Source organism: Astyanax mexicanus, chromosome 21 (assembly GCF_023375975.1).
Source record: "Astyanax mexicanus isolate ESR-SI-001 chromosome 21, AstMex3_surface, whole genome shotgun sequence".
NCBI classification, from domain to species: Eukaryota; Metazoa; Chordata; class Actinopteri; order Characiformes; family Acestrorhamphidae; genus Astyanax; species Astyanax mexicanus.
The window spans coordinates 42176333-42195421 of record NC_064428.1 but is presented as its reverse complement, the minus strand read 5'-3'; the positions used below and the strand labels follow the sequence as shown (position 1 = coordinate 42195421).

The window sequence follows — 19089 nt, the reverse complement described above, 5'->3', positions numbered from 1 at the left end:
ATTTCAGCAACTGACACCACAATTGCTGATGTTGACACTACCACCACCCTTGCTTCTGTTTCTGCAACTGACACCACAATTTCTGATGTCAACACTAAGACCATCCCTGCTTCTATTTCAGCAACTGACACAACAATTGCTGATGTTGACACTACCACCACCCCTGCTTCTATTTCAGCAACTTACACCACAATTGCTGATGTTGACACTACCACCACCCCAACGTCTAATTCTGCAACTGACACCACAATTGCTGATGTTGACACTACCTCCACCTTTTCTTCTATTACAGCAACTGACACCACAATTGCTGATGTTGACACAACAACCAACCCTGATTCCGTTTCAGCAACTGACACGAAAATTGCTGATTTTGACATTACCACCACCCCTAATTCCATTTCTGCAACTGACACCACTATTGCTGATGTTGACACTACCACCACCTCCGATTCTATTTCTGCAACTGACACCACAATTGCTGATGTTGACACTACCACCACCCCTTTTTCTATTTCAGCAACTGACACAACAATTGCTGATGTTGAGACTACCACCACCACTGCTTTTCTTTCAGCAACTGACACCACAATTGCTGATGTTGACACTACCACCATCTCCGCTTCTATTTCAGCAACTGACACCACAATTGCTGATGTTGACACTACCTCTACCTCCACTTCTATTTCAGCAACTGACACATCAATTGCTGATGTTGAGACTACCACCACCCCTGCTTCTATTTCAGCAACTGACACAAAAATAGCTGATGTTGACACTACCACCATTCCAACTTCTTTTTCTGCAACTGACACCACAATTGCTGAAGTTGACACTACCACCACCCCAACTTCTATTTCTGCATCTGACACAATTGCTGATATTGACACTACAACCACCCCACCTGGAACTATTTCTGCAACTGACACAATTGCTGATGTTGACACTATCACCACCCCCGCTTCCATTTCAGCAACTGAAACTACAATTGCTTATGTTGACACTACCACCACCCCTGTTTCTGTTTCAGCAACTGACACAAGTGTTGATGTTGACACTACCTCCACCCCTGCTTCTATTTCTGCAACTGACACCACAATTGCTCATGTTGACACTACCACCATCTCCGCTTCTATTTCAGCAACTGACACCACAATTGCTGATGTTGACACTACCACCACCCCTGCTTCTGTTACAGCAACTGACACCACAATTGCTCAAGTTGACACTACCACCACCCCTGCTTCTATTTCAGCAACTGACACAATTGCTGATATCGACACTACCACCACCCTTGCTCCTATTTCAGCAACTGACACAACAATTGCTGATGTTGACACTACCACCACCCCACCTGGATATATTTCTGCAACTGACACCACAATTGCTGATGTTGAGACTACCACCATCTCCGCTTCTATTTCAGCAACTGACACCACAATTGCTGATGTTGACACTACCACCACCCTTGCTTCTGTTTCTGCAACTGACACCACAATTTCTGATGTCAACACTAAGACCATCCCTGCTTCTATTTCAGCAACTGACACAACAATTGCTGATGTTGACACTACCACCACCCCTGCTTCTATTTCAGCAACTTACACCACAATTGCTGATGTTGACACTACCACCACCCCAACGTCTAATTCTGCAACTGACACCACAATTGCTGATGTTGACACTACCTCCACCTTTTCTTCTATTACAGCAACTGACACCACAATTGCTGATGTTGACACAACAACCAACCCTGATTCCGTTTCAGCAACTGACACGAAAATTGCTGATTTTGACATTACCACCACCCCTAATTCCATTTCTGCAACTGACACCACTATTGCTGATGTTGACACTACCACCACCTCCGATTCTATTTCTGCAACTGACACCACAATTGCTGATGTTAACACTACCACCACCCCTTTTTCTATTTCAGCAACTGACACAACAATTGCTGATGTTGAGACTACCACCACCACTGCTTTTCTTTCAGCAACTGACACCACAATTGCTGATGTTGACACTACCACCATCTCCGCTTCTATTTCAGCAACTGACACCACAATTGCTGATGTTGACACTAACACCACCCCTGCTTCTATTTCAGCAACTGACACATCAATTGCTTATGTCAACACTAACACCACCCCTGCTTCTATTTCAGCAACTGACACCACAATTGCTGATGTGGACACTACCACCACCCTTGCTTCTGTTTCTGCAACTGACACAAAAATTGCTGATGTTAACACTACCACTCCTGCCTCTATTACAGCAACTCACACAACAGTTGCTGATGTTGACACTACAACCACCCCACCTGGAACTATTTCTGCAACTGACACCGCAATTGCTGATGTTGACACTACCACCACCCTTGCTTCTATTTCAGCAACTGACACCAAAATTGCTGATGTTGACACTACCACCACCCTTGCTTCTATTTCAGCAACTGACACCACAATTGCTGATGTTGACACTACCACCACCCCTGATTCTGTTTCAGCAACTGACACCACAATCGCTGATGTTGACACAACAACCAACCCTGATTCTGTTTCAGCAACTGACACGAAAATTGATGATTTTGACACTACCACCACCCCTAATTCTATTTCTGCAACTGACACAACAAATGCTGATTTTGACACTACCACCACCCTTACTTTTATTTCTGCAACTGACACCACTATTGCTGATGTTGACACTACCAACACCCCTGCTTCTATTACTGCAACTGACAGAACAAATGCTGATGTTGGCACTACCACCACCTCCGATTCTATTTCAGCAACTGACACCACAATTGCTGATGTTGACACTACCTCTACCTCCACTTCTATTTCAGCAACTGACACATCAATTGCTTATGTCAACACTAACACCACCCCTACTTCTATTTCAGCAACTGACACCACAATTGCTGATGTTGACACTACCACCACCCTTGCTTCTGTTTCTGCAACTGACACAAAAATTGCTGATGTTAACACTACCACTCCTGCCTCTATTACAGCAACTCACACAACAGTTGCTGATGTTGACATTGCCACCACCCCTGCTTCCATTACTGCTACTGACACCACCACGACTGAAAGTGACAGCCCTCCCAGTGGTTTTGAAACCACCACCGTCACTTCTGTTTATTCCAACACCAATGATGTGAGCATCAATTCTAGTAACACCACCACTACGGAAAGCACCTCTTCTGGAATTACCTCTTCAGAGAATGTCATTGTCAGTAATAGTACCATCAACAGTGTTACCTCAGCACTCATCATCTCTTGCCAAGGGGTAGACAGGTGAGCTTTGGTCGTTAGAATTTAAATAATTACCATCAAAAAATGTCGAGATGTGTGACTTCATATTTTTTTCCACAGTCGTCCACTTGAGACTCAGCTCCAGTCTGGAGATGCATCAGAAGTGCTCTGCAGCTTCACTATCCCTGACTATGCCTGTTCTTCAGTAAGTCTTTCATATGCCAGATTCAAAAGATCTGTGTGGTAGGGTTTATTTTGGTTGTGTTAAACTTTGTATTTTCCTTTTTTTTCAAGGCTGTTGTTCTTTCTTTCAAAAATCTGACCACACTTCTAACATGCAAACTATCAAGCTCTGTGAAATACTCCAAAGAAATGTGGACGATTTTCTTCCAAAGATTTTCAGCACAGCTGGATGAAGCTCTGGATGCGTACTCCAACATGGTAGGTAACTCTGAGTAATAGTGTAATAACCCATCAATATTTGGTTTGAGCTGAACATTTAAAACCTACACTTCCTCTTGCAGACCCTCATCGCCAGTCTGACCGACCCGCATGTTCTCGATGCCATCGGTGAGGTGAAAGTCAACAACTTCACCGAGGAACAGCTTGCGGATGCTGTTTTTATCAACGAGTGGTTCCAGATCAGGCTCAGACCATTTTTATCCACAGCATCAAAGGATTTCCTTTCTCATCTCAGTTCCAAGCAATTTAACTGTCTGAGCTACCAAGTTGTGTAAGTATGGAAAATTAAATATATGATATTACATGTTTTATAAAATTCCACAACTTATAACCTGTTCCATTCTAAATCAGTGTGGAGGCTTTCAGTTCTCAAGAACCTCTAATGAAGAACCAGCAGAAACTTTCGGTCATTACCGATTTCATCATTCCTTTCCTGTCAAGAGCTGACCTGTCAGGTACCTAAAACAGTCTACCAGTTGTACCTTTATAGAAATATTGCTTACAGTTGCAAAAAAAGACAGTTGGCTGCACTAAAGTTCTGATTTCCTTCCTGGCTGTTGTGTTGTGATTTTAGATGCCGGGTGCGTGTCCAGTACTTCTGGAAGTAGGAACTGGCTATTGAAGAACTTTGGCAAGTTCTCCAAGTATGCAACTTTGGAAGAGCTGGACATTCTAAATGCAGATTTCTCCAGTGTGAGTAACAGCAGCCTTGCACCGATTATACACTGCTCCAAGGTTTGACCCTGTCTTTAGGCCACAGGCTCTAACGGCTTATTTTGTGTTATGTTTCAGTTTGATTCTTTGGATCTGCTGACCCCAAGCCAAGCAGCTGAACTCACTCTGACCTCTGGACCACTGAACAGCACAAGTCAGATCGACCGAGTGTTTGACCGACTAAAGACTGGAGATGCTTTCAACAACGTGGATGAATTTTTAACAACGCTCTCTGATCTGAAGGTAAGTGGCACGCTTAAACTACCTCAAATTTGTTGCTCAACAACCCTTGCAATGAGGCGGCATCCATGACTTGAGACCTGAGATATCATTCCCACCTGTTGCATTGCTTTTCTTCAGGCTGACCTAAGCATTGTCCCAGCTGTGAGAGATGTGATGATGAATAGAACCTTCCAGATCATCAGCATCAAGTTTTCACAGTTTAAGACCTCAGACTGGATGGAGTGGTTTGACCTCAAGCTGATCCCTGTCCTTCCCAGTTTCACTGCAGAGATGCTACAGATCACAATCACCAATATAACCTGCACTGACTACCAAGTGATGTGAGTCTGTAGATTCTCAATCGTTTCCCGCAAGTTTCCGTGCCATCGACAAGTCAGTTTCTCATCAAACACAATGTTCCTATCTTGCAGTGTTTCAGGAATGAGCAAGGTGTTCTCCGAGATGAGTGCCAGCAGGAGGGAGGAAATAACAGAGGTTTTAGTCAATTTCCTGAAGGAATTTGCTGCACAGCTAAAGACACCAGGTAGATGCCCCTTTGCACATTTTGCAGTTTGCCTCGCAACAGTCTTATCTCGGATGTAAGGGCCTCATATTATGACCCAGACATGTGCTTTTCTTTTTATTTGTTGTTGTTCCGTGTTCCAACAGTTTGCCGGAAGGATGTCCACAGTGATGCTGACTGGCTGACTACCAACTTGGGTCTGTTCTTGACAACGACACCCTACTCTGTCCTCAAAGACTTCAACATCTCTAGGGTAAGGCGCTCCTTTTCAGCTTCATAAAAACTTGATATAGCCTGCAACATTTGTAGAGCTTTCATCCAAGCTTTGAGGGTGGTGGTTTTGTGCAAAGGACTGCACCGCAATTAGAGGGATACAAAATCCCTTCAGTGCAATTTCCTTTCTCGATTCCCCTTAGGTGGCAGTTCTGGAATCCCTTTCAAAGCTGATTGTAGATCCAACCAGCGAGGTTCTAAAGAATGAGATGTTGGTAAAGGAAGTGATGACTGGAATTCTATCATCATCAGTAGAGGAGCAGATCTATATGTTCTTTGAGAGTTTTATCAACGTCACCAAAAAGGTTTGTCACTTCATGTTCCTGCTTTGTATTTTTCTTGTACTTGTTTGCCATTGTGTATCCATAAGTCTTTTTACATTTACATTTTACAAACATACTTTCCTATTTCATTTACTTATTAATATAGAACTGTTCTACAAGTCAAGTCAAGTCAAGCCAAGGGCAGTAATTAGAATACAAAGCACTATATGGAATAATCATTTCCAGCATCAAAATCTAAACATTGTCCATCAATAACTTTAACAAAATTAAGTAATGTATTTTTGTAACATTTAAGATTGTGTGTTATTGTTTTTTAACAGTGTTTTTACTTTCCTAAAGATTCTTTTTACGTGAAATAATTGTATAAAATTTGTTATAAACATCTGGGAACCATGTAATATCTTAGATTTTACTGTGTAATTTCATAAATAAATGTAAAACCAATATAAAACCTCAGTTCCTCCAGAATTCATCAAAGGAATTCTTTGTTAATCTTTTTTTAAACAATTTGACAGACAAAAACCTGCTGAAAACATCAAATATAAGATACATATCCTACCTAAATAATTAATGTTAATGATAAAATATATTTTGATATTTACTGTTCCACTTAATTTCTCTACTTCTAAGTTTAAATAGTCACTGCTGGGACCGACAGCAGCATCAGACACAGTAAATAATTATGTTTAGCTAAAATCTGTTTTTAAATGTCCCACCTGAGTGATGTAGAATAATCCTGTCTGTTCCAGATGAACGTGACTAGCATTCCTGCAGTGGTGTCAAAGACCATTCTGAACATGACTCTGGAGTCTCTGGTGTCCCGCTTCCAGACCTTCAGTCCACAGGACTTTACCCTGTGGTTCCAGACCTATCTCCGCCTCTTCCTTCCTGGGATTGGTTCAAACACCCTGTCAGTCATCCCCAGGAACATCAGCTGTGACTCCTACAGAGAAATGTGAGGAATGAGAAATGTTAAATATAATCTAAATGGATCATAGACTGGGAATATCCTGGATGTAGCTAAATAAAACATACATTAATTAATTGTGATGCATACTTCAGCAGCAGTTCGTAAAAAGGTGGGGGCTTGTTTTTACCCAGTGCTACACTTAACCCTCCTGGTATTAGGGCATTACTAGTGATAGATGGAATTCAGCAAAGTGGGTTGAGTAATCGGCACAGCAAAATTAGGAAGAAAAACATAAAAGCCATAATGTTTCTAATCTCCCAGTACTTTTCTTCCTTTACAGAGTGAAAGGGTTTAACATTGTGTACAGCGACCTCTCAATCTCACAGTCTGGACAGATCTTCAGTTTCATACAAGACTACCTTCAGTACAAATCCAGTCAAGGTGTGTGTTTTGGGTTACACATTTTGTATGTTAATGTGTGTTATATGTTATAGACTGCATTAGACTGTTTATATTTTTCCTCTACAGAACCGAATGGTCTGAGTTGCTATAGCGGCGGGAGCTTCTTTGTCTTCCTCAAGAGCTTCTTCCTCAGTTTTGGGTTTCCTGACCTGAGTGGCGTTCTGTCCATCATCCCGGCCAACCGACAGAAAGAGGTACTGCTGACTTTAAAGGGGACATGAAACATTTCAGTTTGTACAAGTTTTCTAAGGGATTAAATATAATGGAATTTATTTGGGGGGAATTTTTTATATAAAATGTTTACACACTAAATTATAATATATTTACGTTTGTTACGTATGAGCTAGGGCGCCGCCATGTTGCCCGTGCAGCACTGGTGACGTCACGAGGTTGGTTGGTTTAAGATCCCAGGCATATAGCTAGAGGAAAAGAGCTTATTGTTTGTGGAGGTTATGGATGAAGATGAAGCTGAACTAGGCTAACATGGAGCATTTACTCAGAGATCTTTCCTGTATAAACCTGAGCAGGACTTTTCAGATGCTTTTCTGAGAGCGAGACGTTTTGGGAGTGTTTATTCTCTCTCTACGTGGAGCCGTGCAGAAACTCTGCAGCACGTCAACAGCAGGTACCACCATCCAGTTAACCAGCTAGTTTATATACATTTAGCTATTTAACATGTAAAGTCCAGAGTCTATTAAGACTGAATGAAACGAACATGATTTAAGTGGATATTGAAACATCAAGGCGCTGTTTGGTTGATAAACCGTTCAGTTTAGAAGTTAGAAAGCTTACTGGGTAGCTTCATCTTGTTAGTGTTAGTTAGTTAGCTAGCGTTGGCTAGCTATGGTAAGATAGCTAGAAAAGTAGCTAACGCTAGCTAAGTTATCTTTAAATTGTCAGTTTATCTAGACTTTCGGTAACGGTACCTCTCGCTGCTCTGCTGGGTGAGCGTGTTGTTTGGCTCGTTCCGTTCGGCTCACAGCTGCAGCTCTCATAGTAACGTTACCCTCAGTCGGATGGTCTGTTCATCCCAGCTGATCAGAGGAAAAATAAAAAACGGAGGAAAAAAGCCTCGGACTGCAGCTTATTTATCCGGCGCTAATGCTACTGACTCAAACCCCTCTCCTTCACATAGTCCTGGTCTAGAAAGTGCTCGCTCCTAACCCCTAGCATTGCAGCTAACCGGAGGATTCTCACGCTTCAGCGCTGCGAGCCCCGCTGAAGAACAGCTGTCCGAGGCGAGGTATGAAAGTGAAAGTAAATATTTTCCATTCCTCACCCTATTAAATTTCACTACTCCCAGTATTACTACACCCAGGGGCAATACAAAAGTGCCCCCCGCTCTGCATTGAGTTTTGGTTTGGATTTTATTAGCTATTGAGGAATTAAGTTACGGTAGACTCATAGATTATAGTAGTGAGGCGTTCGAGAACCAACCTCGTGACGTCACTTTCAGCGCTGGGACAAGATGGCGCTGCCCTTACTTAAAAAATGACATTTAGATTACTTATTATTTTAATTCAGCTTTACTGACAGCTGTTAAACATATCAGATTTGTTAGAGTGAAAATACATATTGTGAATTAAACTAAAAGTGTTTTATGTCCACTTTAAACCTGAGAGGAAAAAGCAAGTTTCAAATTCAGCCAGAACCACATTCAATTATCCAGCCTTTAATACAGCCAACAGCCTTCCAGTAGCACTGTTACTGACCAGTCCATGAGTAACCCAGTCAGACCAGTAGCACTGATACTGACCAGTCCATGAGTAACCCAGTCAGACCAGTAGCACTGTTACTGACCAGTCCATGAGTAACCCAGTCAGTCCAGTAGCACTGTTACTGACCAGTCCATGAGTAACCCAGTCAGTCCAGTAGCACTGTTACTGACCAGTCCATGAGTAACCCAGTCAGTCCAGTAGCACTGTTACTAACCAGTCCATGAGTAACCCAGTCAGTCCAGTAGCACTGATACTGACCAGTCCATGAGTAACCCAGTCAGTCCAGTAGTACTTTTACTGACCAGTCCATGAGTAACCCAGTCAGACCAGTAGCACTGTTACTAACCAGTCCATGAGTAACCCAGTCAGTCCAGTAGCACTGTTACTAACCAGTCCATGAGTAACCCAGTCAGACCAGTAGCACTGTTACTAACCAGTCCATGAGTAACCCAGTCAGACCAGTAGCACTGTTACTAACCAGTCCATGAGTAACCCAGTCAGTCCAGTAGCACTGATACTGACCAGTCCATGAGTAACCCAGTCAGACCAGTAGCACTGATACTGACCAGTCCATGAGTAAACCAGTCAGTCCAGTAGTACTGTTACTGACCAGTCCATGAGAAACCCAGTCAGACCAGTAGTGCTGTTACTGACCAGTTCATGAGTAACCCAGTCAGTCCAGTAGTGCTGGTTTATCTCTCTCTCTATAGTAACTGTGTTTCTTCTCTCTGTTCTGTAGCTGTTGGGATCCATCTCTCCAGGAGAACTGAGCCAGTTTCTGAATGGGACGAACACAGTGGGTAACGGGTCAGATTTCTGCACGTTCCTCAACAACTACAACAGTATCGGCCAGTACCTGGAGAAGGTACACCTGTGTTCATTCCCTCTTTCTCCCTCTACCTTTACTCTCAGTCTTCTTCATTCATTCAGTCCTGCTGTTTCTCCCTCAGTTTGACTCTTTCAGATGTATTTAATGCAGTAATCCATATTTAAAGCTCTCTGTTCTCTCCATTCCTCTCTCTATCTCTTCTTTCCTCCTCTGGATCTCTGTGCAGGAGCCGGTTGTATCTGCAGCTGTGGGCAGGCAGACGTTGGCATGTGTTTGGTCTCGTGCTCTCAGTGCGTCGTCTCAGGATGAGGTGGATCAGTGGTTTAATGTCAGACTGGGTCGGTACCTGCCCTTCCTCAGCTCTCAGCTCATCAACTCCACTCAGCTCAGCGGCGCCTCCTGCCTGTCCTACAGGAAACTGTGAGTCTGTGTTTGGTGTGGTGTTAAATCATGCTATCATTGTTAAGAATTACATCTTTCTGTGATCTAAAAATAACATATTATTATTATTCTGATCAGGGTTTCATTTCTGGGGAACAACTATAATTTCTCAGGCACTGATTTCACCCCAGCTGATGTCTACAGCTCTATAAAGTCTTATCTGAAAAGCAGTGGTAAGCACAGCTACATTTATCTCTTTCTATCTCTCCCTCTGTATGTTCATCTGTACTCTGGAGTCTCTACACATTTATTAAGTTTATATATAAACGTGTGTCTGTGGTTTATGTATGTGAGCATATCTGTATCTTGTAGATGGATCTCCACGCTGTTATAACTCCTCTGATCCCCTTCTGAACTCCACTGCCTGGTTTTCTAACAACATTGGATTCTTCATCACCTTCATCACCCTCACTGACCTCCAGTCCTTTGTACCAGAGGACAAGGTAACACTCATACACATATACATACACAGGTACTTATCCAGGTAGTATGTAAACCTACATACTGATCTCATGCTGATTTTATTGTGTTCTGTAGATCGGTGTGTTTCTGGAAAACCCTCAGAATCTCCAGCTGTTTAACAACACAGCAATTACATCCAATGTCACTCAATACTACAGCTCCCAGTTATTCATCCAGAACCCTGCCATCGACCTACTCAGGTAAAACACATCCAGAGATTTAAATGCTGTCACTGAATGCATTGTCTATGCTGGGACCATTCTAGTTCTGACTGTTTAGTCAGCAGGTGTACAAGAAAGAAAGGATTGGTTAGAGTTCTTATGGTTTTCCAGGATAGAGGACCTGTTGCTCAGTTAGATAAGTTGCAATCAAATCTGGCGCACTAAGATAAAGGTATGCCTATTAGCTACCATAGTAATGGAGTCCTCACTTGTGCTAGCACCAACCGTTTCTCTTCTTAGATTTTGTTAAAAGTTGAAATTCTTAAAAAGTAGAATGATGCAAAGCCCCAATTAGAATAAATAGTCCAAAACTACCAGTGCCTTTGTACTGTTTTACTGCCACAATGTCACCAATAAACCCTAATATCATATTCATCGCACAGGCATAATTCATAATCGTCTTTCTCCACCTATTGTTAATTTTGTTATTTCTGTGTTCATGAATATGTGCAGGTTGCCAGGTGTGCTTTTGTGTGGAGCTCCTGGCTTTGTATTTCTGTCTCTTGGAGATAAAAGCACAAAGACCATCTTGGAGAGTGTCAATAAATTCTGCAGTGGAATTAATCCAGAGGTAATTCGCAGATCAAGTGTTCTATTAAGTAATCAGTACGTTTTATAAGCAATAATCTGCCCAAATGTACTGTAAGCTGTAAGAGCAAAAAATCATTTACCATCTTCCTTTTCTCACAGATCTCAACTGCACTAGTCAGAAACTTCCCCACTATATCCACCTCCACCATCCAGACACTTGGAAACCAGAGCGTTGGTCTGACACAGGGTCAGATATCCACTCTGACCCCCACTGTGATTAACAGCACTCTGCCTACACTCAGCACCGTCACAGGCTGGAACCAGGGTCAGGCCAACGCCCTCATCAAGAGCATCACTAGTGCAGGATTCACTGTGAGTTTACACTGCACACAGATCACCTGGGTGAGAAGTTACTGGTCTGAGCAGCAGAATTATTGCTACGTTTATAATACAAAAGATTACTTAATAAAACTTATATTGGTAAGAATTGTTTGCAGTAAAACCTTGCAGAACATTATTCTGTACATTATAACTAGTCCGGTGTTTACATGCAAGCATCAACTTGCTCACATCACCCCAGGTTTTTTTCTCTTGAACTCTGCCTGTATATGTGTAAATATATTATAGCATTATACAGCTCTGGAAAAAAATAAAAATGAGTTTCTTTGATTTTAACAAATGTAAATCCTCTGGAATATAATCAAGAGGAAGATGGATGATCACAAACCATCAAACCACCAAACTGAACTGCTTAATTTTTACACCAGGAGTAAAGCAGCATAAAGTTATCCAAAAGCAGTGTGTAAGACTGGTGGAGGAGAACATGATGCCAAGATGCATGAAAAAAACTGTGATTTAAAACCAGGGTTATTCCACCAAATATTGATGATTTCTGAACTCTTAAAACTTTATGAATATGAACTTGTTTTCTTTGCATTATTTGAGGTCTGAAAGCTCTGCATCTTTTTTGTTATTTCAGTCATTTCTCATTTTCTGTAAATAAATGCTCTAAATGAGAATATTTTTATTTGGAATTTGGGAGAAATGTTGTCTGTAGTTTATAGAATAAAACAACAATGTTCATTTTACTCAAACATAAACCTATAAATAGCAAAATCAGAGAAACTGATTCAGGAACTGAAATGCTCTCTTATTTTTCCCAGAGCTGTATATAAAACTGAAATTAGCTGGAGACAGTTATTTAGAACGTCACTTCATTGTGTCATTAGTTTAAAAATGTAATCTGGACTGTCATTTATATTTGCTGCTAAATTGCGTTACACATTTGACAGCCAGTAGACATGCTTTCAAGCGGGTAGTTTACATGCTTACAATTAGGGTAGAATTTAAAGGTTTAATAACTTTGTTTTTAAATTAAATTTAATTAGTGGTTGGTGTTGCAGTGGATAACACCACCGCCTGCTTATGAGCTACCATATATTGTGGGAGACTGGGGTTCAATTTCAAATTGGCTGACTATACTGTGATACACCAATAGGAGTTCTTGGGCAAGACTCCTAACACTACATTTTCCCAAGTCTGTAATAGGAACTACCTTCTAAATCACTCTGGATAAGAGCGACGGCCAAATTCCATAAATGTAATTGCAAATATTGTGATACTGTTTTAGGGCCATATGAGCCAACATTTTTAGCAAAAATAAAATTCACAGATAGAGAAAGAGTATCTGTCCATTTTTGTTAATTTTACTTTAGTCCTGGATATATATAGAAAGCATTATTAGTCTCATAAAATCTGGTGAAAACCTCAATTAGTGGTGTGCCAGATCATATCATATGCGAGAATGTATTCATTTTGTTTTAGTGCTGTGATATTGATTTTTTTTTTTATTAATGTTTGTTCATATCGCCCATCCCTACTTACCATATCTGCATTTTCATTGGTTGACTGATAGATCAACAGCGCATCTTCTCTGGTGAGTCTGGGAACTCTCATCGCAGGCGTTCCCTCTGCAACCATCAGCAGCATCCCATCCACTCAGCTTCTTAATGTGTCCCAGAATCCAACATTCATCAGCAATGTTCTCTCAGCACCGGTGGTTCTACAACGTAAATATGTCCAGAAGGTAATCCTGCAAACACACACACAACTGACATTATAATTTATATCATACACATCATACACTACAGGTTAAAATATAGTTACAGCCAGAAGGAGGTGTAGGATTCAGAAGAAAGAAAGGTTGTGAGGAACAATAAATTATAACACAACTAGTGTGTAATGCATTAGTGCATCCAATAGAGCACTGGAGTGTTTGTTCAAAAAATGTAGGGACACTGGTTGCAGGACTCAATAACTCATCAACAACATTATCACTCCGTGACCTTCACGATTACTCACCAAGGTTTATTCCTGTCAATTGATTCCTTTTGGATAAAACTAATTTTCTGATGATAAGTATATAAACATTATACACACTCTGGTTTTAATCTATTTTTCTCTTAAATATTAGTTCTCTAAATAAAATTCTTCTTCTTTTTGTTCTAGATCGTCTCTGTGGACAAGACAAGAGTGGTGCAGAATGTTCCAGATGCTTTGGCAGCATATGTCCCCCGAGTGCTGCTGACAAACCTGAGATTTATCACTGTTACACTGATCAATAAGAAGAGCTGGAGTCAACAACAGGTAACAGATTACTAAACCTGTCAAATTCACAAGTCTTTTCCTAACTATCCCTGATTTACCTGATTATGTTTCCCTCTGACTGTTTATATTCTGATTATCTGTGTTTTTAATTTGTTTAACAGGCTGCTGTGATGTTTGGAGAAGTTTCTAAATCCACAGTTGATACAGAACAGTGAGTTACAAATAATCAGATATATACAGTATGTACACTAAGGGAGGGAATCACAGGGTCATCTCATGATTCAATACCAAGTCAATTTAATTAATCGAAATTATTCAAAATTAATTTATTAACGTGACAGCCCTAGTAAAAACTTTTGGATATCAATAAATACTATTACTTAACTTGCATTTTTGATATACCTAAAAATATTTTACAGAGATCTAAAACAGCTATATTTTCTAAATTCATATTATTACTAGTTAATATATATCTGTCTATTATGAATAAGTATAGATCTCTATATATATATATATATATATCTGTCTGTAACTGATGTTTTTTTTTTATTTACTGACAATAAATTATAAATAAGAGACTTAAAATTCATATGCATCGTCAGAATTACAGTAAGGCTATGTGGTGCTGTCATGCAATTATTTATAGATCTGTACAGCTGATATTATTAGTAATATCAAATTCATATCTGATATCTGTGAGATTCTACTAGTATAAACTACATAACATGGATCCTAAATTAACAAGATAATATCTGTAATATTCACGTAACGTTACGAGACTGTAAATAAGATCATATCTGTGACATCCAGGTAATAATCCGTTCTGTCAAAAGTCCAAAAATATTCTAAATTAGCACTGACTAGAAAACCTAAAACCTGAAAAAACACAGCATCAGATAGCTAACTTAGCTAACCTAGCTAATGCAAAACACTAAACTGCCCATATATGTTGGCATAACACTTCATACAAACTTCTGAAATTTATTATGAAGCTGCCGGGTTATTTCTGAGGACTAATAAAGAGCTAACTAAGCTAAATACACAACAAGATGCAATAGTTTACTACCTTTAATAGCTAGCCATCTAGCTCATGAAGTTAGCTAATAATTAGCTTGGGTGGATAATAGTTTACCTCAGGTTTTATTATCAAAAACTGAACTAAACTTGATAGATCAAGCACTCAGAGAGTAACATCGGCCTTATATAACTACATACATTACAAAATATAATATTAATTATATTAATTACTAAATATATAACTTACCAGTGATAACTGAGCTCTCCAGGTCTGCACTGGCCGTGTAGCTTTAGCTCTTTAGTAGATTTTGGTAAAATGTGTCTGACTGAAACTTAGCCTTGCAGTATTTCCCCCTCAGAGAGCTAGCCTGTTAGCTATCTACCCATTATATGGGGTTAGCTAGCCTACTAGAGTTAGCTCGCTAGCGCTAGCCTATTAACTATAGCCTATAGCCTATGAGCGTTAGCTTAGCTCGCTAGCGCTAGCCTGTTAGCGTTAGTTCGTTAGCGCTAGCCTATTAACTTTAGCTCGCTAACGCTAGCATGTTGGTGTCAGTTCGGTAGCGCTAGTCTATTAATGCTAGCTTTGCTCACTAGCGCTAACCTATTAACTATAGCCTATCAGCGTTAGCTTAGCTTGCGCTAGCCTGTTAGCGTTAGCTTGCTAGCGCTAGCTTATTAATGTTAGCCTTGATCGCTAGCGCTAGCTTGTTAGCGTTTGCCCGCTAGTGCTAGCCTATTAAAGTTAACTTTGCTTGCTAGCGCTAGGCGGTTATCGGGTTAGTTAACTGTTAAAAGGTATAAAAGTGAATAAAAAAGTAGCTATTTATTTGAATTTATTGTTATACTTAAACAACCCCACATGAGATGATGCATCCTTGACTCTGGAACGAATTAATCGCGTTGTGTTATGATAAAAAATGTTTTGGTATTATTTTACAGTATGTGTTTGTCTCCCCCTACAGGCTGTCAGAGTCAGTACTGCAGGGATTCACCTGTAACTCAGTGAAGACTCTTTCACTACAGAAGATCAGACAGCTGGTAACAGCCTGTAGACCACGTGCAGGCAGGAACAAGGTCGTCCTGAAAGAGTCTCAGGTAAACACAGTCCTGATATTCAGCTATTGTTAATCAGGGGGTAATTGATTATTGATAATGGATCAGACATCCTGCATTATTATTAAGTAATTAAAGAGGAAAGATGGTGTAACACTGGTGTAATGGTGGATGTTCTGTGTTTTAGCTGTCCTGCATGAACAACTACGTAAAACAGGACTCATCACTGAGCTTTACTGACGTACCTTCAGACATGCTGCTCTACTACAGGTGTGTACCTACAACACTCACACATACACAACCTTTCAAGCCTTTCGGAGAAAACCAATGGCCTTTTAGCCCGCCTCCTTTTTCCACGCTTCTTCAAGTTTCTGGAGGAATGCCCGCTAATCTGAGATGCAATCGTTTGAGGGTCATATTACCGTATTTTATGTACTATAAGGCACACCGGTTATAAGGCACACTATCAATGAACGTCTATTTTCATACAAAAGACCGGATTATAATGTTGTTTATTTACAATAAGCTTAAATTTCCAATATTTTCAACAGTGCGGTTAGAAGTAGCACTAGCCGTGTGGTCACTGATGACTTTTGGGAAAATTAAAGGATTTTAAGTGTGCCTAATAGGGATGCGAAAAAAATGGGACAAAATGATGCTACCCGAAACATTAGCTAATACCTTCCAGGACTGCTGTTACATACTGCTGCTTTAGCTCAGCGTTTCTAAAAAGCATTTTCTTCTTTAAAATCTTGCATCACCTCAGTAAAGGGCCGCGTTATTGACCACATTTGCATTAGCCACATTAGATCACCACAGCTATTAGCATAGCATGAACATATTTGTTTGGCTTACTTGCTTCTGCCTCCTCTCGCACCACCTTCACAGCAACCCTAGAGAGTGAACAGGTTTCAGCCTTTAGCTTATTTGTTGTGTGATTTTACACATTAATTGGACAGTTTTATTGAAGCGGGGAAACACTATAATGGGCAGGGCAGTGACAAGGAAACACGTCTTTAGCTAAACTAAAGAACCTAAAGATGTCCTGAGACTTTTTCTGAGATGCTGGCAGGTGGAGTCGGACACTATCAAAGAACACCCAGCCATCTAAGCAGTGCTACTAATTTCACTGGTGTTTCTGTTTAGACTTTTACTGAAGTTCACTGTAAACCAGAGGATTGCACATTATTCTGTGTATTTCAGCTACAAGAAGGTTCAGACGGTGAACTGCAGGTCGTACTTCAGTGCTCTGGGTGCAGCAGATTTCTCGGTTCTTTCCCGGGGTTTCAACAAACCATCTGTTTTATTCAGCAACGCTCAAAACTGCCTGGTAAATCACACATTTACAGATTCAAATAACTATCAAATTCTCTCTAAAACTCTATACAACCACTAACTTACTCTAACATGGTCTTTGTTCCTGTAGGGTATATCTGGGTTTAATCTGAGCAAGGATCAGGTGGGGGTTCTGGGTAATATGATCTGCACACTGAACCCATCCTACATCCAGAACTCTGATCCACTCATCCTGGAGAATCTGAAGAACTGTGGAGATCTTTCTGACACTCAGGTCACCGCCATACAGACACTGCTATTCTCTGGAAACACTCAGTATGGGTAAGAAATCAGCACAAATCAATTATAACATTAGCATCACTGACAAATTAACATGGATATCTTCACCTACAGTGGCTTTACCTGGGAAAGGCTGGATATTTTAGGCAGCAAGTAAAACAGTCTGTTGTTGTGTTGAAGCAGGAAAAATGGGCAAGCGTGAGAATCAGAGACAGTTTAGCAAGTCGAAAGTAAAAACGAGTAACCACCAAAAAAGGTCTCGCACTCTAATATTTGGTTAGACCGCCTTTATCTTTGATTGCGTGGAGCTGCATTCACTGTGGCATTGTTTCAATAAGCTTCTACAACGTCACAAGATTTCTTTCAATTCAGTGCTGCATTTTCACCAAGATCTTGCATCAGCATTGATGATGGTAGAGTCTGACCAACCGCTGCACAAAGCAGCTCTTCTCCATCCAGCACATCCCAAAGATTCTCAATGAGGTTAAGATCTGGACTTTATCCATGTGTGAAAATAATGATCTCATGATCCCTGAATCACTCTTTCACAATTCCAGCAAAATGAATCCTGATACTGTTCATATTGGAATATGCCCGAGCCATCAGGGAAGAACAAATCCATTGATGGAATATCGCTTATTTAAATCCAGACTTTTTTTTGGCCAGGCACTGTATTAGACATTAGGGTCAGGACATCAAACAGGTCTTGTAGGGTTTTCTGTGTATGCAGAGGTCAGTACTTAAAAAAGGGTTCCAGGGAAAGACCAGACAACCGGTACTATAATTGAGTATAATTGTGTACTGTGAATAGCAGTGTGGTTGGTTTAGTGTCCTAAAACACACATGTTCTTTCTCAGTAATCCAACAGCATGGAATCTGAGGACCCTGCAGCAGCTGGACATTCTACCCCTCTACTTCAAACAAGACTTCTGGGACAAATTTGGCTTTGTATGTTGGCTATGTTTAAATATTCCTAGAGAAATACAGTATATGCACTGTTATACATTGTTGTATAGTCTGATGTGTCTAACGTGAGGTTAGACTTTGTTGTAAAATGTATTTTTGTGTTTGTGTGTGTTGTTTTAGACTCTGAAGAAAAGATATTTCAGATCATTCCTGCCAATGCTGAGAAAGAGGAAAACCCTGAAATGGAAGCTGGGAAGACTGATCAGAGCATCCATGGCTGGCACTTATAAACGTTCAGCAGGTATCTAGAAGTACCTGCGTAACTCAACAGTGTGTATGAGAGTCTGTACCTGGTTTACAGGTGCGTGTAATTCATACGTGTCTTTGTGTTTTTCAACAGACTGTACTTTTGGAAACATCACAGCCGTGACGATTGCAGATGAATTGTTCCCTTACGGCTACGACTCCACCCAGTTTGATTTGTGTCTGGACGCTACTGTACTAAACGATAACCTGGCAGCCGTTACTGAGAAAGTGGTGGACGAAAGCTTAGAGATGATCATTCTGGACAAACTGAACCAGGTCAGTGTTTCAGGATCAGGTTCTGGTATTG

The 19089-nt window shown here is 40.6% G+C and overlaps 1 protein-coding gene across 1 annotated transcript in view; it reads left to right on the top strand.

Moving 5' to 3' along the window:
- Positions 1-19089, top strand: part of LOC111196156 (uncharacterized) — a 71829-nt gene that overhangs the window by 33572 nt on the left and 19168 nt on the right. Inside the window, exons 46-76 of the mRNA XM_049469562.1 lie at positions 3020-3305; positions 3384-3468; positions 3558-3704; positions 3788-3996; positions 4077-4180; positions 4300-4418; positions 4518-4682; positions 4800-5002; positions 5093-5205; positions 5331-5437; positions 5601-5762; positions 6491-6696; positions 6992-7092; positions 7180-7307; positions 9571-9696; positions 9887-10080; positions 10180-10274; positions 10414-10544; positions 10639-10763; positions 11238-11355; positions 11475-11687; positions 13231-13401; positions 13824-13961; positions 14084-14133; positions 15905-16037; positions 16183-16265; positions 17199-17325; positions 17422-17612; positions 18428-18518; positions 18657-18777; positions 18877-19058. Of these exons, the coding sequence (XP_049325519.1) occupies positions 3020-3305; positions 3384-3468; positions 3558-3704; positions 3788-3996; positions 4077-4180; positions 4300-4418; positions 4518-4682; positions 4800-5002; positions 5093-5205; positions 5331-5437; positions 5601-5762; positions 6491-6696; positions 6992-7092; positions 7180-7307; positions 9571-9696; positions 9887-10080; positions 10180-10274; positions 10414-10544; positions 10639-10763; positions 11238-11355; positions 11475-11687; positions 13231-13401; positions 13824-13961; positions 14084-14133; positions 15905-16037; positions 16183-16265; positions 17199-17325; positions 17422-17612; positions 18428-18518; positions 18657-18777; positions 18877-19058 (4424 nt within the window). The remainder of the gene's footprint in view (positions 1-3019; positions 3306-3383; positions 3469-3557; positions 3705-3787; positions 3997-4076; positions 4181-4299; positions 4419-4517; positions 4683-4799; positions 5003-5092; positions 5206-5330; positions 5438-5600; positions 5763-6490; positions 6697-6991; positions 7093-7179; positions 7308-9570; positions 9697-9886; positions 10081-10179; positions 10275-10413; positions 10545-10638; positions 10764-11237; positions 11356-11474; positions 11688-13230; positions 13402-13823; positions 13962-14083; positions 14134-15904; positions 16038-16182; positions 16266-17198; positions 17326-17421; positions 17613-18427; positions 18519-18656; positions 18778-18876; positions 19059-19089) is intronic.